The 14,503-nt window shown below is 37.4% G+C and overlaps 2 protein-coding genes across 5 annotated transcripts; both read left to right on the top strand.

The window, feature by feature from the left end:
* The first annotated feature begins 648 nt into the window (after nt 1–648).
* Nucleotides 649–4,085, top strand: LOC107263270 (beta-taxilin). 3 transcript variants are annotated; one of them, XM_015730283.2, is made up of 6 exons: nt 649–796; nt 1,319–1,395; nt 1,675–2,337; nt 2,416–2,574; nt 2,640–3,297; nt 3,431–4,085. In XM_015730283.2, exons 2-5 carry the CDS (start codon nt 1,330–1,332, stop codon nt 3,264–3,266), a joined length of 1,515 nt encoding a protein of 504 aa, XP_015585769.1. In that variant the 5' UTR covers nt 649–796; nt 1,319–1,329; the 3' UTR covers nt 3,267–3,297; nt 3,431–4,085. The 3 variants fall into 3 exon arrangements, with proteins under 3 accessions (XP_015585769.1, XP_024936386.1, XP_024936387.1); XM_025080618.1 differs by having other exon boundaries at nt 652–796; nt 1,089–1,395; XM_025080619.1 differs by having other exon boundaries at nt 696–796; nt 1,181–1,395.
* A 573-nt stretch (nt 4,086–4,658) lies between these two features.
* LOC107263273 (mediator of RNA polymerase II transcription subunit 15) lies at nt 4,659–14,463 on the top strand. 2 transcript variants are annotated; one of them, XM_015730287.2, is made up of 8 exons: nt 4,659–5,520; nt 8,406–8,540; nt 10,444–10,562; nt 11,893–12,273; nt 12,570–12,842; nt 12,926–13,251; nt 13,330–13,513; nt 13,603–14,463. In XM_015730287.2, the coding sequence occupies exons 1-8, from the start codon at nt 5,481–5,483 to the stop codon at nt 13,858–13,860; spliced, it is 1,716 nt and encodes a 571-aa protein (XP_015585773.1). In that variant the 5' UTR covers nt 4,659–5,480; the 3' UTR covers nt 13,861–14,463. The 2 variants fall into 2 exon arrangements, with proteins under 2 accessions (XP_015585773.1, XP_015585774.1); XM_015730288.2 differs by lacking the exon at nt 8,406–8,540 and having other exon boundaries at nt 4,673–5,520.
* The last annotated feature ends 40 nt before the right edge of the window (nt 14,464–14,503 follow it).

The following is a 14,503-nucleotide window of genomic DNA, read 5'->3' as shown; positions in this document are numbered from 1 at the left end:
TTTTAATTCGAGACACGAACGTTAATTGTTTTTAAAGAAATGTCAATGATCGTTCAAATGCATTGAACGATGTCGAAATATATCGTTAATTCAATTGATATTGCATAATTCGGAACGTCGTCCAATAAGCCATTGCGCATGAGAATTAATTGAGGAAATAAAATATAAAGTCACCACACAATAAAATATGCATATGGAGTCGAAGAAAAAGAAACCCAGACTAAAATCAATTTTAAAATGTCCAAAAGTTAGCCTCTGTTTCATTACATGTCTTTAAGACGACTTTTTGATGGTGTCTTATCTGGGGGATTCCATTTATGTAAAAAAGTCCTGAAATTAACTCGGAATGGCTTAGTATGAACATACAATGGAGCACACTGAAAGGGATGCATATGTATATGGAAATCAATTTGAATTTATAATGTTAATATCGATGAGAAAAATTCTTGCATAACGATCCCATCGTTAATTATTCGTATGGATTTTACACGTGACAAGCATATTGTGCAACTGTAACATAAAAATCATCTAATTATGAGATACTTTGTTACACCGTGACAATTGAGAGAAGGTAACGCACTTTTGTTTGCAGGCTCCACCTACTCTGCCAACTTCTGAAACCGTTGCGACGCTTCACCACGACGTCGCATCTTCAGCTACTACAAATCTAACTTTAGATTTATTCCCGAAATAACCACTGTCTTCGGTTCTCTTCCTTCATACCGTGCTTCACTTTAGTTGTGACCTGCCTTTTTTGAATTTCACAAGCCTTTCGGATACACCTGACTTTCATCTGGTAAATATATTCATAGCGATAGGACACTCGATGTTTGAAAAGCTTTATCATAAAACGTACGACATCTCTATACTCTTCGTTCTCCCTGAGTTCTGCTTAGTAAACCGTTTTTGAGGATACCAGAATTTCGGAATCCAAAACGGTACCAGTCCACACTGTTTTACGCACTTCTGAAGAGAGACCTTTGTTCTTGAGTCATTTTACATTATAGAGATTTTTGAATTCTTCATTCGTTATAATACTACTGGTAAATGATCCATAAAAATATGTTACATTTTAAAATGCATAATAGATAATGACATGGACGCACGGTAGAAAGAACAAAAAATGGAATGAAAGAAGGGATACTTAGATTTCGCATAATCTTCTAAACAACTTTTATAGACATTCGTTCTCCTTCGATGCGCTACCAAGTGCTGAGACCGTTTGTTTCCAATGGCGGCATGGATTAATTTTGCTGCTGTTTGATCGTTAAGCTCCATCTATATAAGATTAAACTTATACTGTCATCGCGATTTACAGATATTTGGATAATGGATAGCGAGGTTTCTGAAATCGTTGAAACTTTAACTGCCGAAACGGTTAAGGAAGAGAACGAGGTAAGTGTGCTAAACCTGTAACATGTAGCTGTTAACCTTAACATCCGTTTTGCCTACTGTGTTTGCTCAGATTCCTGGGTATAAAATATTTATACATATTTGTAACCAGTTATTAAATTTGTTCTAAAGTTCAATTAAAGTGCTTTTCAGTTGTATAATCAACATTTTGTATTGAAATTCTATTAGCCATGCGTTATATTTACCTTGATACCTTGGTATTGTTATGATTTAAAACATTTTATTTTGTTCAATTCAAATCATATGATGTTACTGTTTCAGACAAAGCCAAATGATTATGTTAAAGATAAAAAAAATTTCAAAAAGGATGGATCCAAAAAGAAAGATGACAGGAGTGCAGAACGAGTGTTGAAGAGTCTTAGTAATCTTGAGAGTTCTGAAGAGAAATTAGTAGCTATGTGTAAAAAATATTCTGAGGTTATCGATGAAAATCGAAAGTTACAATTGGCCTTAAAACAATCAGAGAAAAAAGTAATTATGATACAACGTGAGAAGGAACAAGTTCAAGCTGAACGTAGTAAAGCTGTTTTAGCTCGAAGTCGACTGGAGAGCCTATGTCGAGAACTTCAAAGACAAAATAAAGCAGTGAAAGATGAAAGTTTATTGAGAATTCGAGAAGAGGAAGAAAAACGTAAGGAATTCTCTTCACAGCTTCAAAATGCTTTCACTGAAGTAACCGCACTTATGAATCAATGCAAAGAAAACAATAGTGCTATGGAAAAATGTCATGCAACCAGTGTCAAAACTTCAAAGAATTTTGACATTATGTGTAAACAATATGATCACAGCTTGCGCATAATAAAACAGTTAAACGAACAAATGATACTAGAATCACAATTACATGAAGCAAAATTAGCGAAGGCCAAAATGGAAATGACAGCTGAAAAGGAGGCGTTGTTAAAAGAAAAACAGCAACTTTTATTGGTGATGTTACAATATTATTTTGTATATCTAATCAAACTTCAGTATGTTCATGAAAAAATATTATAAACTATGTTACAGAATTTAACCGAGCAACAGATGCAGATAGGAGAATTGCAGGCAATGGAAACTAGTCTACGAAGTGAGCTTAGTATATACACTGATAAGTACGATGAATTCCAAAATGCTCTTACGAAAAGCAATAGTGTGTTTGGTGGATTTAAAGAAGAAATGGAGAAGGTAAGTTCTACAGGCATTAAATATTTAGCAGTATTGATTTTTGACCTATTGCTTTGCTACGACAGATGTCAAGTCAAATATTGAAACTTGAAATGGAAACGCGAACGTGGAAACAACGTTGGGAGAACAGTCAAACGGCTCTTTTAGAAATGGCAGCGGACAAACAACAGAGGGACGCCGAATTTGCAACAACCTGTAAAAAATTGACACAACTCAAACAATTATGTAGAACGCTGCAAAACGAAAGAACATCTCTATTAGCACAATTAAGAGAAACAAATACGACGACCAACCAGAAATGTAACGAACAGACTGAAACGCGGGAAAGCACGGAGTCGCCGATTAAGCAACAGGATGTTGAGTCTAAGGATGAGGAACAGCCACAGGATAAATTAACTGAAAATGACCCCTTGGCTGAACCGGCGAAACAGGAAGAACAAGAGAAAGACCAACAAGAAGAGGAAATTACAGATAGCCAAAATAAAACTGATGATGAAGAGCAGCACAGCAACACTAGACAAGCAGAAATTGACACACCAACGGAAACTGTCGAGGATTCGTTACCGATTGAACATCAAGAAAAATCACAAATATCATCTGAGAATAATGAACCAACCCTTCCCGCGGAAACGGAAGTCGCAACGCAACATGAATGTGAGGAGGAAGCCAAACATAGCAGCCCTAAAGGATGAAACTTGATTTAACGTGGACAAAACAAAAAAGGTACGCACTGTGTAATACATATTATTTTGATCGTAAATAGAAAACGGTACTATATTGTCAAATGTTATTGTTGAAAATATATTCGTACATCGATAATAATTTAATGTTCCCGTGTTATCCTGTTTCGCTTCAGGAAGAGAAGGAGACAAAATGCGAGTATTTTCTTGAGACCAAAATCCTACACCGAACTGCAAAGTACATCTACTCATGTACTACAAAGCCAAATACAAATCAAAATTGAAATGATCCCTTATTTATTCGTATGTATAAGGAAAGCTAATAATTTCGAGAATATTTGACACGATGGTAGTATTATTATTGTCACCGTGTAGTGATAAAACCACCAATTATAAATCTGGACGAACCTGCTAGTGTTAGCTAATCATGTAAGAATGTTGATGATTTTGTGTAGTTTTTCACGCGAATTTTCTAATGCGATTTATTGATTAACGAAATAAATTAACCAATTATCTCATATTTTAGTTAGACTGTTAGGCAATAGCAGTCTGTACAACGTGTTTTGATAAAACTATTATTTTATAATATCAGTGCAATTCATATCTTCCTAAAAATTGTAAGAAATTTTTTTGTTGTCATTTCCATTTCAATGCAAATATATGTGGAGCTACATTGAATTCTGTTGCGAATTTCCTAATTTAAGCCTGCGTTAAACATCCAATGCCAATCGTTATAACGATATTTTTCGTTTTCGATCAAGCATTGAAAGTCAGTGTAGCGTTATTATCGCAGAATATCAATTATTTTACTTTTACCTTGTATCGCAGTTAGCACATAAACGTTTAAAAATTTCATTTGCGTAATATAATTTTCAGTTTTATCTCTAATATATTCTATGACCTATTAGAATTTATAAATTCTAATTATTTGAATATCGCGTCACTCCTATCCTCTCTTCATAATGCCATGGCCGCATCAGAAATCTTCTTAATCAACTCCATGCTGTTAAGGGAATGAAGAGAATTAATCCTCGACCATTGACGAGATTGCAAACTGTCTTTATCCTGGTAGAAAGGTTCCAGTTCAACCATGAACCCTGAACGACAATGACCATCTAGAATAGTCAAGTGTATAATGGTACCTCTTACAAATTAGATTGAATTATAGATAGAACGATATGATGATATTGAATTATAGGTAGATCGCTTGAATGAAAGTACACTTACTACAATGACATCGTCAACTTTCGGAAAATCAATTTGATTCTTTTGTGAAAGCAAAAAAATACTGCTACACTTTTGAAAGTCACGTTCAGCGTTCTCTATATAATAGTTTAAAATTTCAATTTTACTTAACAAAAATTCGACTGTCCATGCGTGGCTATATTATCGTTATCTTAATTCTGCACAAAATCACTTCTCCACAGATCCCAAGCACAGTCCAATTTTTTGGAGTGTCCACTAACAACAGGATCACTTGGCAGTCTCCTCTCTAACTACCGGTGAACAACAATAAAATTGAGCGGACGACAGAGTGCTTTCTCCTGGAAGCTATATAAAACAAACAGCAGGAAATTGTAACACGAAAATGCTAAACTATCGCCCGACAAATCTCTCTATACTCTGTTCCTGCTAAGATATTGAAAAGTCATTGAGAAATCACTCTAACCAAAATATCCACAAAAATTCTTGTTCCATGACTAATTATGTCACCGAGCAGATCAGGATCGGTCCAATGGCAATGAAACTTTGATCCTCAAAGCAGCATCCGTTTGCCCTATTGCGTTCGGCGTTTCTCTCGATGAATATGCTGCGATCCCGTTATCGTTTCGTCCCAGTGGGTCAGCAGCACCTTGCCGCACATTACCGAGCATTGGTTCGTATCAGTTTGGTTCGACTTATGGCCACTGGGCAGGTCTCGTGTATTAAAGTTGGAGGGGTCTAGCGCATGGGCCCTCCTCGTCTCTTCTGGGACTCTGAAAGTGCCTCGTGTGCTTTTCTCCGTTGGACATCACGCAATATTAGTTCCCGCGAGCACGACTAAGCTATCGCACGTATTCTACACTCACTGCAGGATACATCCTCCAGTTCTATCTCTGCAGTCGCTGTCCGATCGGCCGACCGATACACAACGAACTTGATCTTTGATAACGCGTCGCTCAATCCTTGGGCTGGATCCGTTTTCGAGGGTATTTTGTGATCGAATAAACTAACCTGGATTAAGTCATGAAGATTGCTACAACCTTATTTCTCTTCGTAGTCGTCGGTACGTAAGGATCCACTGTCTTTATTATTCAAGCACGTAATTGCCGTCTGCACTAATTTAAAGGGCAATTATCAGGCTAAATTACGACAATTTCTGTAATACACTTTTTCTATCGTCGAGTCTCTATACTGGGAATCGGTACAGTCTTTTTCAATCGGAAAGACCCTTTAACAATTCTGATTCTATAGTTACCTTGATTGAGACTCACGTATTTACCAATGCAATTTCTCTGTATACTGTAGCTCTCTGATCCATTTAATATTATGCCTTGTACTATACATAATTTTTTTATTCTGTGCTATTGACTTCAGAACCACTGGACTGACTATTCTCTGACTTTCAATTAATTCACTGACATCTCTCTTTACTGTACTAACGAACTTCGGTAGATGCTGATCTCTTTTGAAATGCTGTAAATATTAAATAAATATATATATAGACACTATGTAAATTCTACCTGGAATATTACTCACTCGACTGTACGTCGACCTGCCTTCTTCACCACACTCGCACACTCGATTCTCCATTTGGAATCCTATTCATTGGTTAGGATGCAGGAGTAGGTCAATCAATTTCGACTACCTTTGTCGATTTTTACGATCGAGACACGCGCGTCGATCTTCCATGACGTGAATTCTCATATATATATATATATTTACCGGAGGAAAATTTAACATCGAGCGACATGCGCCAATTACGACAAGGAAAGTTTTCTCAGGGGAACGATCGGTCATTAGAAATATTGAAATATCCGAGATCTAAATGGAAAGTGCGAAAATACGTTCATACCTGATTATTGGACTGTAATCAGTTGGAAAAAGAGAAATTGAGGAAACGTACAATTATATTGACAGTCAATGATTATCTGAGTTCATGAACCGACAAAGGAGACATCGTTGCATTGGCTAACAGTCATTCTTTGAATTTTAATAATTATTCAGATTAATCATAGAAAATTACTAGCCAATCATTAAATATCTTTCACGTGAAAGTATAAACTACGAGTGAAATTGAAAAATCTAAAGAGACACGTGTTGCTCTGCTAAGCATTGTTTTTGCTGTTTATCTGAAAATAGACATTCAGGGAATTGGGTTAGACTGTCTGTGTTAATATTTTAATATTTCAACCAAGGACCAGACACTTTCTATGCGACCTCGAGAAGCAGAGTTTTTCAATAGAGTCGCGAATGAATGGCTAATAACTTGAGGAAACAAGTTTTCTTAAGTCTTTGCCAAGTAATTCCCTATAATTTCTCTAAAGCGTCAAACGTGAGTAGCTCACGACTTCGTCGTGCAAAGTCCATTGAGAAACTTCTATGAGAGCTTTCAGTCGATTTTTGTCTCCAATAATTTTCTTCGAGTATTTCCTGCGAGATTTTTCAATTCCTGAATCCACGTTGCGTTACCTAATTTCGTTCATCGACCGCGCCGAGTATCGTCCGGGCATTCTCTCTGCGTTCGTTGTGGGTCAGTAGGTCGTCAAAATTCGTGTGTATTCGTAAGTGGATTTCTGTAAATAAATTTAAATCGTATTCGAACACGTCGTAGTAATTTTCAAGTACTTTTCAGTCAAGGTGAAGGCCGAGCCTGAGAAACTGTTACGTTAGATGTCTGATCTAATTCCCTCTATTGTTCTTACAGTAAATTCTAGTTAGCTCTGTTCTAAGCAGGATCTCAATGTGAACAAAACAAACAGATGTGTTCCAGCCTGACCTAACCTAACTCTGGAGTTTAATTGCAATAGGTACTACAGTCACGGAATTGAATACTTGTCAATCGGTTGAATGAAATGTGACAACAAGTTGCGTTTCCGTCATCATAATGATAAATATCTGTAGTAACACTTATCATTGGGTTACGTGAGTACTGGCATCAGTGAAAGTCTCCAGTATCAAAGTACGGGACAATTACAAATTTGCGTATCAAAAATACTTTCTATCGGGTGTCAAGAAAATTCATCTAAAATTTATTATAATCTAAATGAATATCGAGGAATATAATTTTAACATAATTTCTAGATTGTTTGGGTAAAATCATTTTTTTTTTAATATGAAAGTTGTTTCGGAATGATGAGCAATACTTGTACCTGGCTGTGTCGTGGGTCGCTGTCGTTGTAGAACGTTTAGTCAGGTTTGAAGTAGGTCACTAGGCTATGGCCCGATGGCATGCCACCGATCCGACCAATCCGGCTAAGTCTTTTTCCAAAGACTTCCGGAAGTCCGTTGGTTTCGTTACTTTTAGTCTAGGTTTTAAAAATGAGGATCGATTATTTGACATGGAGAATTGGAGTGGCTAGCGTATATATTCATTGATATACATAACTGGCAGCTGAATATTTTTTTATTTACGATACGATCGATGACCCATTGATCGGAAATCGTAAACTCATAGTGAATCGATAATTGACTAGTATAAACGAAGTGGATCAGTTAGAGCACGAATAGTCAATGGAGAGGGACTTTTGCCTTCTACGGGCATTAATCTTCAAGTGCGTCGAGCGGATTCAGATGACAGAACGGATAATAGTGGAAATTCTTGTTTCGCGGAATATACATAAAATGTGAATTATAATGTTAAATAGGTCAGGAATCACATTCATTTGAAATTCATACTGACCTACAGTGACGCATCTAGGAAAATATGTTTAAAAAAAAAATGAGATCATGCATCTTGTGGAATATTATGTGAACGACTCAATGTCGATTTGAAGCAATGAAAAATGTTTAATAGAAATTTCATGAAAATTTTGAAAAATTGCGAATGACTAGAAACGTGAGACGGTACTTGAACAGACGTGAAAATCCATAGCACAGAGTATAAAATTTGGAAATTCCAGAAAGACATCGCTCTAAAAAGATGGTGTTTTTTTTCCGATTTGGTTCTAGGCTGCACGTGGCGGGAGACTGTAGGCACTTGTGTGCTGGAATCGGACTTTGGTTTCAAGCTTAACTGCGCCTTCAAAAAATCCGGCCTCTTCCGGGTTCGAAACCTCGGAGGTGTCAAAGGTTATGTTGGTCTCGGTGAGTCTTCGACCGATTGAAATCGGTTTTTTTCCTCCAAATTTTCCAAAAAAGTCAAAAGAAGGTGTGCCTTCCTGTCGATCGATAAGAAAATCGTAATCGATAAAATGCGCATTGGAACGCCGAAGATAAATTACTCTCGTCCGAAGCCGTTTAGGTGACAATTAATGTGATAAGAGTAATCAGCACTAATTTGGCATTGCGTAGAAATAATGTCCTTGAGTACGTGAGAGTAAGGAGAAGGTGACGGGAAAATGAAAGTTGTGCCTAAACGACCAAGTTTTACGTTTGGTGAAACAATTTTGTCGAGATGTTCGCGTGGTTACGAAATTTCCTATTTTTCAGCGTAATTACAATAGATTCACGTATAACGAACATTGTGCACTGCCTTAAGGTCGCCCAATGATAAACAATGCCCCGAGGCATCCGTACGTCAAATACAAATTGAAAGTACAAAACTCCTAGTACTAAACCAAACTGTTCTCAGCTGTTTAATAACAAGTGACCTCGCCACTAATTCTACTTGCTTTCTGATGCACCGCTCTGAGCTTTCCAAGTAAACCTAATTAACCTAATTATTACGAACGAATGAGAATCCAAAAAAGAAATACACTAACCATTATGAATTTTCGGTGTGTTGCAATCGATTACGTTTTCGAAATGTCCGATCCCAAATTCAAGCTGGGACAACAAGTATTACTCAACCTCAGACGTCGATGCCAAAATTATCATAATTTTTTTTAATTATTCACCACTATCGGAACCTTACGATTTTTCGTCCACGCTATTTCAAAATATCACAGCTCATCTTCTGGCAGCATTCATGACCGCGATGCAAATTCTTTGGACATTCGTGTAACGGGAATTGTGAAACTCATGGTGCCTCTTTAAAGAAACGATCTTTAACATATATCCTTGTAGTTCGATATCCAATTCGCGAGATCCTAGAGAACGTAGAACGACGACTAACGATCCCTGACTAATTACCTTATACAACTAATAGCTTTGCAATGGCAATGGATGCACCTGTTGCTCAAGTATCACGCACGGTGAGTTACGTGCGTCAAATGACGAACGATTTATCTCGTCATGGGTTAAAAGAGATATTGCCATGGAAAGTTGACAGTGGAGGAAGGAACACAGGAGAGAGAAAAATAATGGAAAAATATGGAAATAACTAGAAAACTATCTCTGTTACGTAAATCGGATTTAGCATGCTTATAAAAAATAAAACTCTATCTTACATAATTCCTGCGTACGTCCACGTTAAAAAATCGGTTTTAAACTATCCGAAATATTTTTTGTAAAAAAAAAGGATTTCACTCGGCACAGAATCTTATCCGATATTTAATCTCTATTTAATTATACGATCGAGTATTGTTAACGCATTGCGATATCATTTTCTCACGTTTACTCGAACTAGCATGAATTTCCAACCTGCTATTTTCTCCTTGAATTATTCCGAGCAACAGAGTTCATCGGCAATTAATGTTCTTTATGATTTCTTACTCGTATGGCGAATCCTCAATATTATATCTAGCCTTAAGGCTGTATGTAAAGTTAGACCTTAGGCTTGCGACAGTCGTTGCACTCCAACCTACTTTTCTACTTGCTGTAATAAATTCAGAAAAAAATTCTCAGCCAAGGATGAATATCCTTACTCGTCGTTATACGATCTCAATACAGTCATTAATTACTTACTACTTTCTAGATAATTTTATCATACTTTGGAAACAAAAAAAAAAGATAATTTTGTGGATGGTACATGATTATAGCATTTTCAATAATCTCGATTGTCCCTTTTCTGTTTTTCTCATAATTTCACTTTGTCAATTTTCGTAAATCGTGAATTCTAACCTTTCGACTCGGTTCCCTCAAGTCATTCGCAATTCCCATGTTCCAGGATTCTCCGTCGGTGACGAACTTGGATTCACGGAATCGCTGTCCAATCTCGAAAGCAGCAAGAGAAGAAGCGTTCAAGCAGGCAGAGGAAATGCAATACCAGTTGGTTCTGGAAATGTGGTAATTAGTTAATATTCCTCATGGTGGTCCCTGTCAAATAATATTTCAATCTTACAACGTATAAACGAGGAACAGCCTCTACAGGCTACCTTGGCTTTCCTCAAATTTTTTACTGACCTATTTATCTAGTTCACTTTTTCATTGGGTGATTGTGAAATTCCGTAGTATCGAAGCAAAAGTGACTTTTTCTCTTAGGACCATCTCTTTACTCTCCCTCATCTTGTTTTCGCTGTCACGATCAAAGTGGAAGATTCGTTGACTCTTCGAAAATTTTACTGCATCCGTCGATACTGTAGTGTTTGAAAAATGTTCACTGCGCTGTGCGTTCGCAAAAACTGTACTCGCAACTAATTTTAGTCGAGCAACGTGTACGAGGTTGAGTGCGTTCATAAAATTTTCTGCTCATAACACGATAATATTGTTTGCGTTGTATATTAAATAGCCAATTTTCTGAGGATCTTTTTTAAATCGTCAGCCACAACTGCCGATATCATCGTCCACTTGTTGTGGGTTTTATGCTGTGTATTTTTATACAGCATAATGCTACGGGTAATGATACAGTTTAGAGTTAATACGGTAACTGTTCTTAGCCAAGAACGGGACTTTTATGCAGTTAGTTGTTCTCTGCTTGGATTATGAAATGCTATAGGTTAGTTCTAAAAGTTCTCATCAAGTATGTATTAACGGCCTTGTCGTAATTGGTGCGTGAATGTAAGTATCGTTCGTACTAAGCCGCGTTCAGAAAGAAACGAAATTAAGAAATAGTTTACTTGGAATTTAAAATCTGAGATCGATGCTTTAGGAATTGTGTATGGAGATCATTTTTTTTTTTTTTTTTTAACAAACATGTAAAATATAATTTCCAACGATAACAATCTGACGTATAATTTTCTTGAGTATTATTTGAAATTAGTGCAGCGTGTGAACACAGCATTAAAAGGAGTCGATTCTAGCTATTCTTAATCGAATATCACAAGGCTGAACTACTTTCATTTCATAATCCTGCATATACTGCGGTATGTATAGGGAACTTCATCAAGGTACGATTTTACGTGTTACTGCAGTAAATTCGTTTCAGTCTCGTTTAAGGCATCGATATCATCTGCTATTCACTATAATATTATATAATTTTACGGTGGACCACTGTCACTGTTGGGGTCAACGACCCGCTTCTGTTGTGTAGAAAGTTTTAAATAATTTTAGTAGCTAAAATGATCCTAATTTCTTGCCTGTTTGTAAGTTTGAAATAAAATGTGAAATCGTCTTGTAGCTTATGTCGTTGACGAAAATTCGTTCACCCCTGTTAATGTTTTTCATTGAACTTTTGCAGGCCAATCGTCGTCAGGTTTCCCAAAATACGCGAACGGTTCCTCCGTTCAAGCCACTGCCACCTGGAGCAGCACGTCCAATGGCTCAACAGCCTGAACGCCAGAGACTAGTGGTACAGCAGAATTCCACTGCGTTGAGAATGGTACCGGCGCCATCTTTCGCAGTGATGCAGGAAGAGGCGATGCGTCAGCAACAGCGGATGCAGCAGGAGGAAAAGAACAGGCAACAGCAAAGAATGCAGCAGGAAGCACTGGCGCTGCAGGTTCTTAAGCAGCAACAGGCACAGCAGCAGGAAGCAATGAGGCAGCAACAGATGCAAAAATTGACTCAGCAACAGAATGTTCAGGATCAACTCGTTGCTATGCAAACTAGGCGGATTCAGGTGCGATGAGGTTGACTCGGAGAAACAATACTTTGCATCATCTGCCAATTGTCGTCTCTTTTATTCACGCTGGCTACTGTACAAATTGATGCACTGTTGACCTCCATTTTTATAGTGGCAAAACTACTGAGACACGTGTCCGGCATTTCCAATGATAGCTCTAATTTCCTCTGTGATACTTCACGTTGATTGATATACATATTCTAGTACCAAGAGGAAAGATGCCGCAGTGCTCATAGAAAATGCACTATTTTTCATGTGAATAAGTAAAATTTTGCAAATTATTCCTTTCGCAGTTGGCACAGAGTATGGCGACTGCAGGTGCTGCAGGGACCCCTCTAAGAATGCCACATATCGTAACAGCAATTCCACCTGCAGGAAGTGTCCTCAACCCAGATATTGCTCAATCATTACCAAAGCCTATGGTTGGTGTTATTGCACCAGGAAGTGGTTTACCTCCATTCATTGCAATGCCAAAGTCATCGGCTCAGCTTACCGATAGAATTAGCAACAGTCCAGTGTTGCTGGAAGAATCCGTCAATGAAGTTGAAAAGAATGAATTTAGTCAGGTAACATCGAACTTTTCAATATCTTTTGATTATCGCTGGTCAATCCAGTCTCTTAATGCATATATATTGCATAATGCATCTAGTTGCCGATTCCTGATGACGAAGCAATCTCAGCAGTAAATCAACTGACTCTTCGCTCGATACAGCCGGCCGCAGCTGCACAGGCACTGCAATCAGTTCAGCAACAACAAAACGAAAAGCAACAAAGTTCAAACCAAGCGTCGTTATCCCTTGCATCGATACAAAGTATGGAACCGTCGCTAAAGGCTCTTGCCGAAGCCAGCAATATTACTCTGGAAGCATTGGAAACAGCAATTTTATTGAGACAGCAACAATTAATGCAAAAGCATCAGGAACGAACAACCACGTCTACTACTACATCCACGACGACGCAATCTCCTGTAAAAAAGTACTTAATTAATTTTTTAATTACTTCCACCCCATCTTGAGATATTCTCTTCTCTTACCATATTTATTGTACCTACAGTAGGTACAACTATGCTGCACCCACGAAAGTCATGAATGCTCCACGAGAATATTATCCCATGGGGTATGACAAGAATTTTGATGACAATTTTGCCAGCCGTGTGGATTTACCAGACACGAGCTTCTATTGTGGCGACCAAAAACATTTCCCAGGACTTTACGCCGACGAAGATCTTGGTTGTATGGTAAATTGTCGAATAACTGGATTGCTATTTATAACCCAAAACAATAGTAACGTGTATGGATAATTAAATTTGTCCTTTGTTTGCATTAGGTATTCCACGTTTGCGCTTTGACAGATGATGGACTGATAATGAAGAGCTTTTTGTGTCCTGAGTCAACTCTCTTTGATCAAACTATTCTTAAGTGCAATTGGTGGTTCTACGTAGACTGCAAAGCTTCGAAAAATCTGTACGACAGCAACATTCCTATCAGTAAAAGTTATCAGCTGATGAAAGCCCTGGCTTTTTTCTCAGGCTATAAGAGTCATGATAACAGTACGGAATCTGCAGTCGACAATGAAGGATCCTGAATGTCCTAAGCTTATCTTAAGGAAGTAGCGTAATGGCATTTTAGGACGAAAGTGTTGAGCTGTATTTAAACTCTGATGAAGGAAAGTGTTACGTGGGAATTGGCTGTTTTTATCTCTATTTTTTTTTCTTTTTAACGCCGAGCATAGAAACGTTGATTTTCTATGAAATTCGACGCCTTCTTTTATCGTCTTTTCAGCATAACAGGTCAACATTTTCTATCTGTTCGTCTGGGTTTAAAACGTAATGCTTAATAGATCTTGAACTACGTTCCAGTGGGAATAACGACTACATGTATGTAGTATTTGGTGGATGATTTTCGGTGTGTGTACGTAATAGTAGAGTCAACTTGGCGTTCGACTTAATCAAAATAACTTCCTAAGCCGTCGTTTCAAGAGAAACGGACGATACGTAGATTTCCTTGTATTAACATGGCATTTCAAAAGTAATTGTTACTCTTTAAGACACGCTCAGGCCCTTGCCTTTATTTATAAGAGTGTATATATATAAATAATTTATTTAACTATTAAGTAACTTTGTATACCTTGCTCCAAAAAGAACTTTGTAAATAGCTGACATGGCTGTCATTAAAAAGCAAAAACGGATGGATTTGTTGAGTAATTGCTGAATTTCTCCAAACACACA

The sequence above is a fragment of the Cephus cinctus genome, unplaced genomic scaffold, assembly GCF_000341935.2.
Source record: "Cephus cinctus unplaced genomic scaffold, Ccin1 Ccin1_scaffold0143, whole genome shotgun sequence".
NCBI classification, from domain to species: Eukaryota; Metazoa; Arthropoda; class Insecta; order Hymenoptera; family Cephidae; genus Cephus; species Cephus cinctus.
This window is presented reverse-complemented; position numbering and strand designations above follow the sequence as displayed.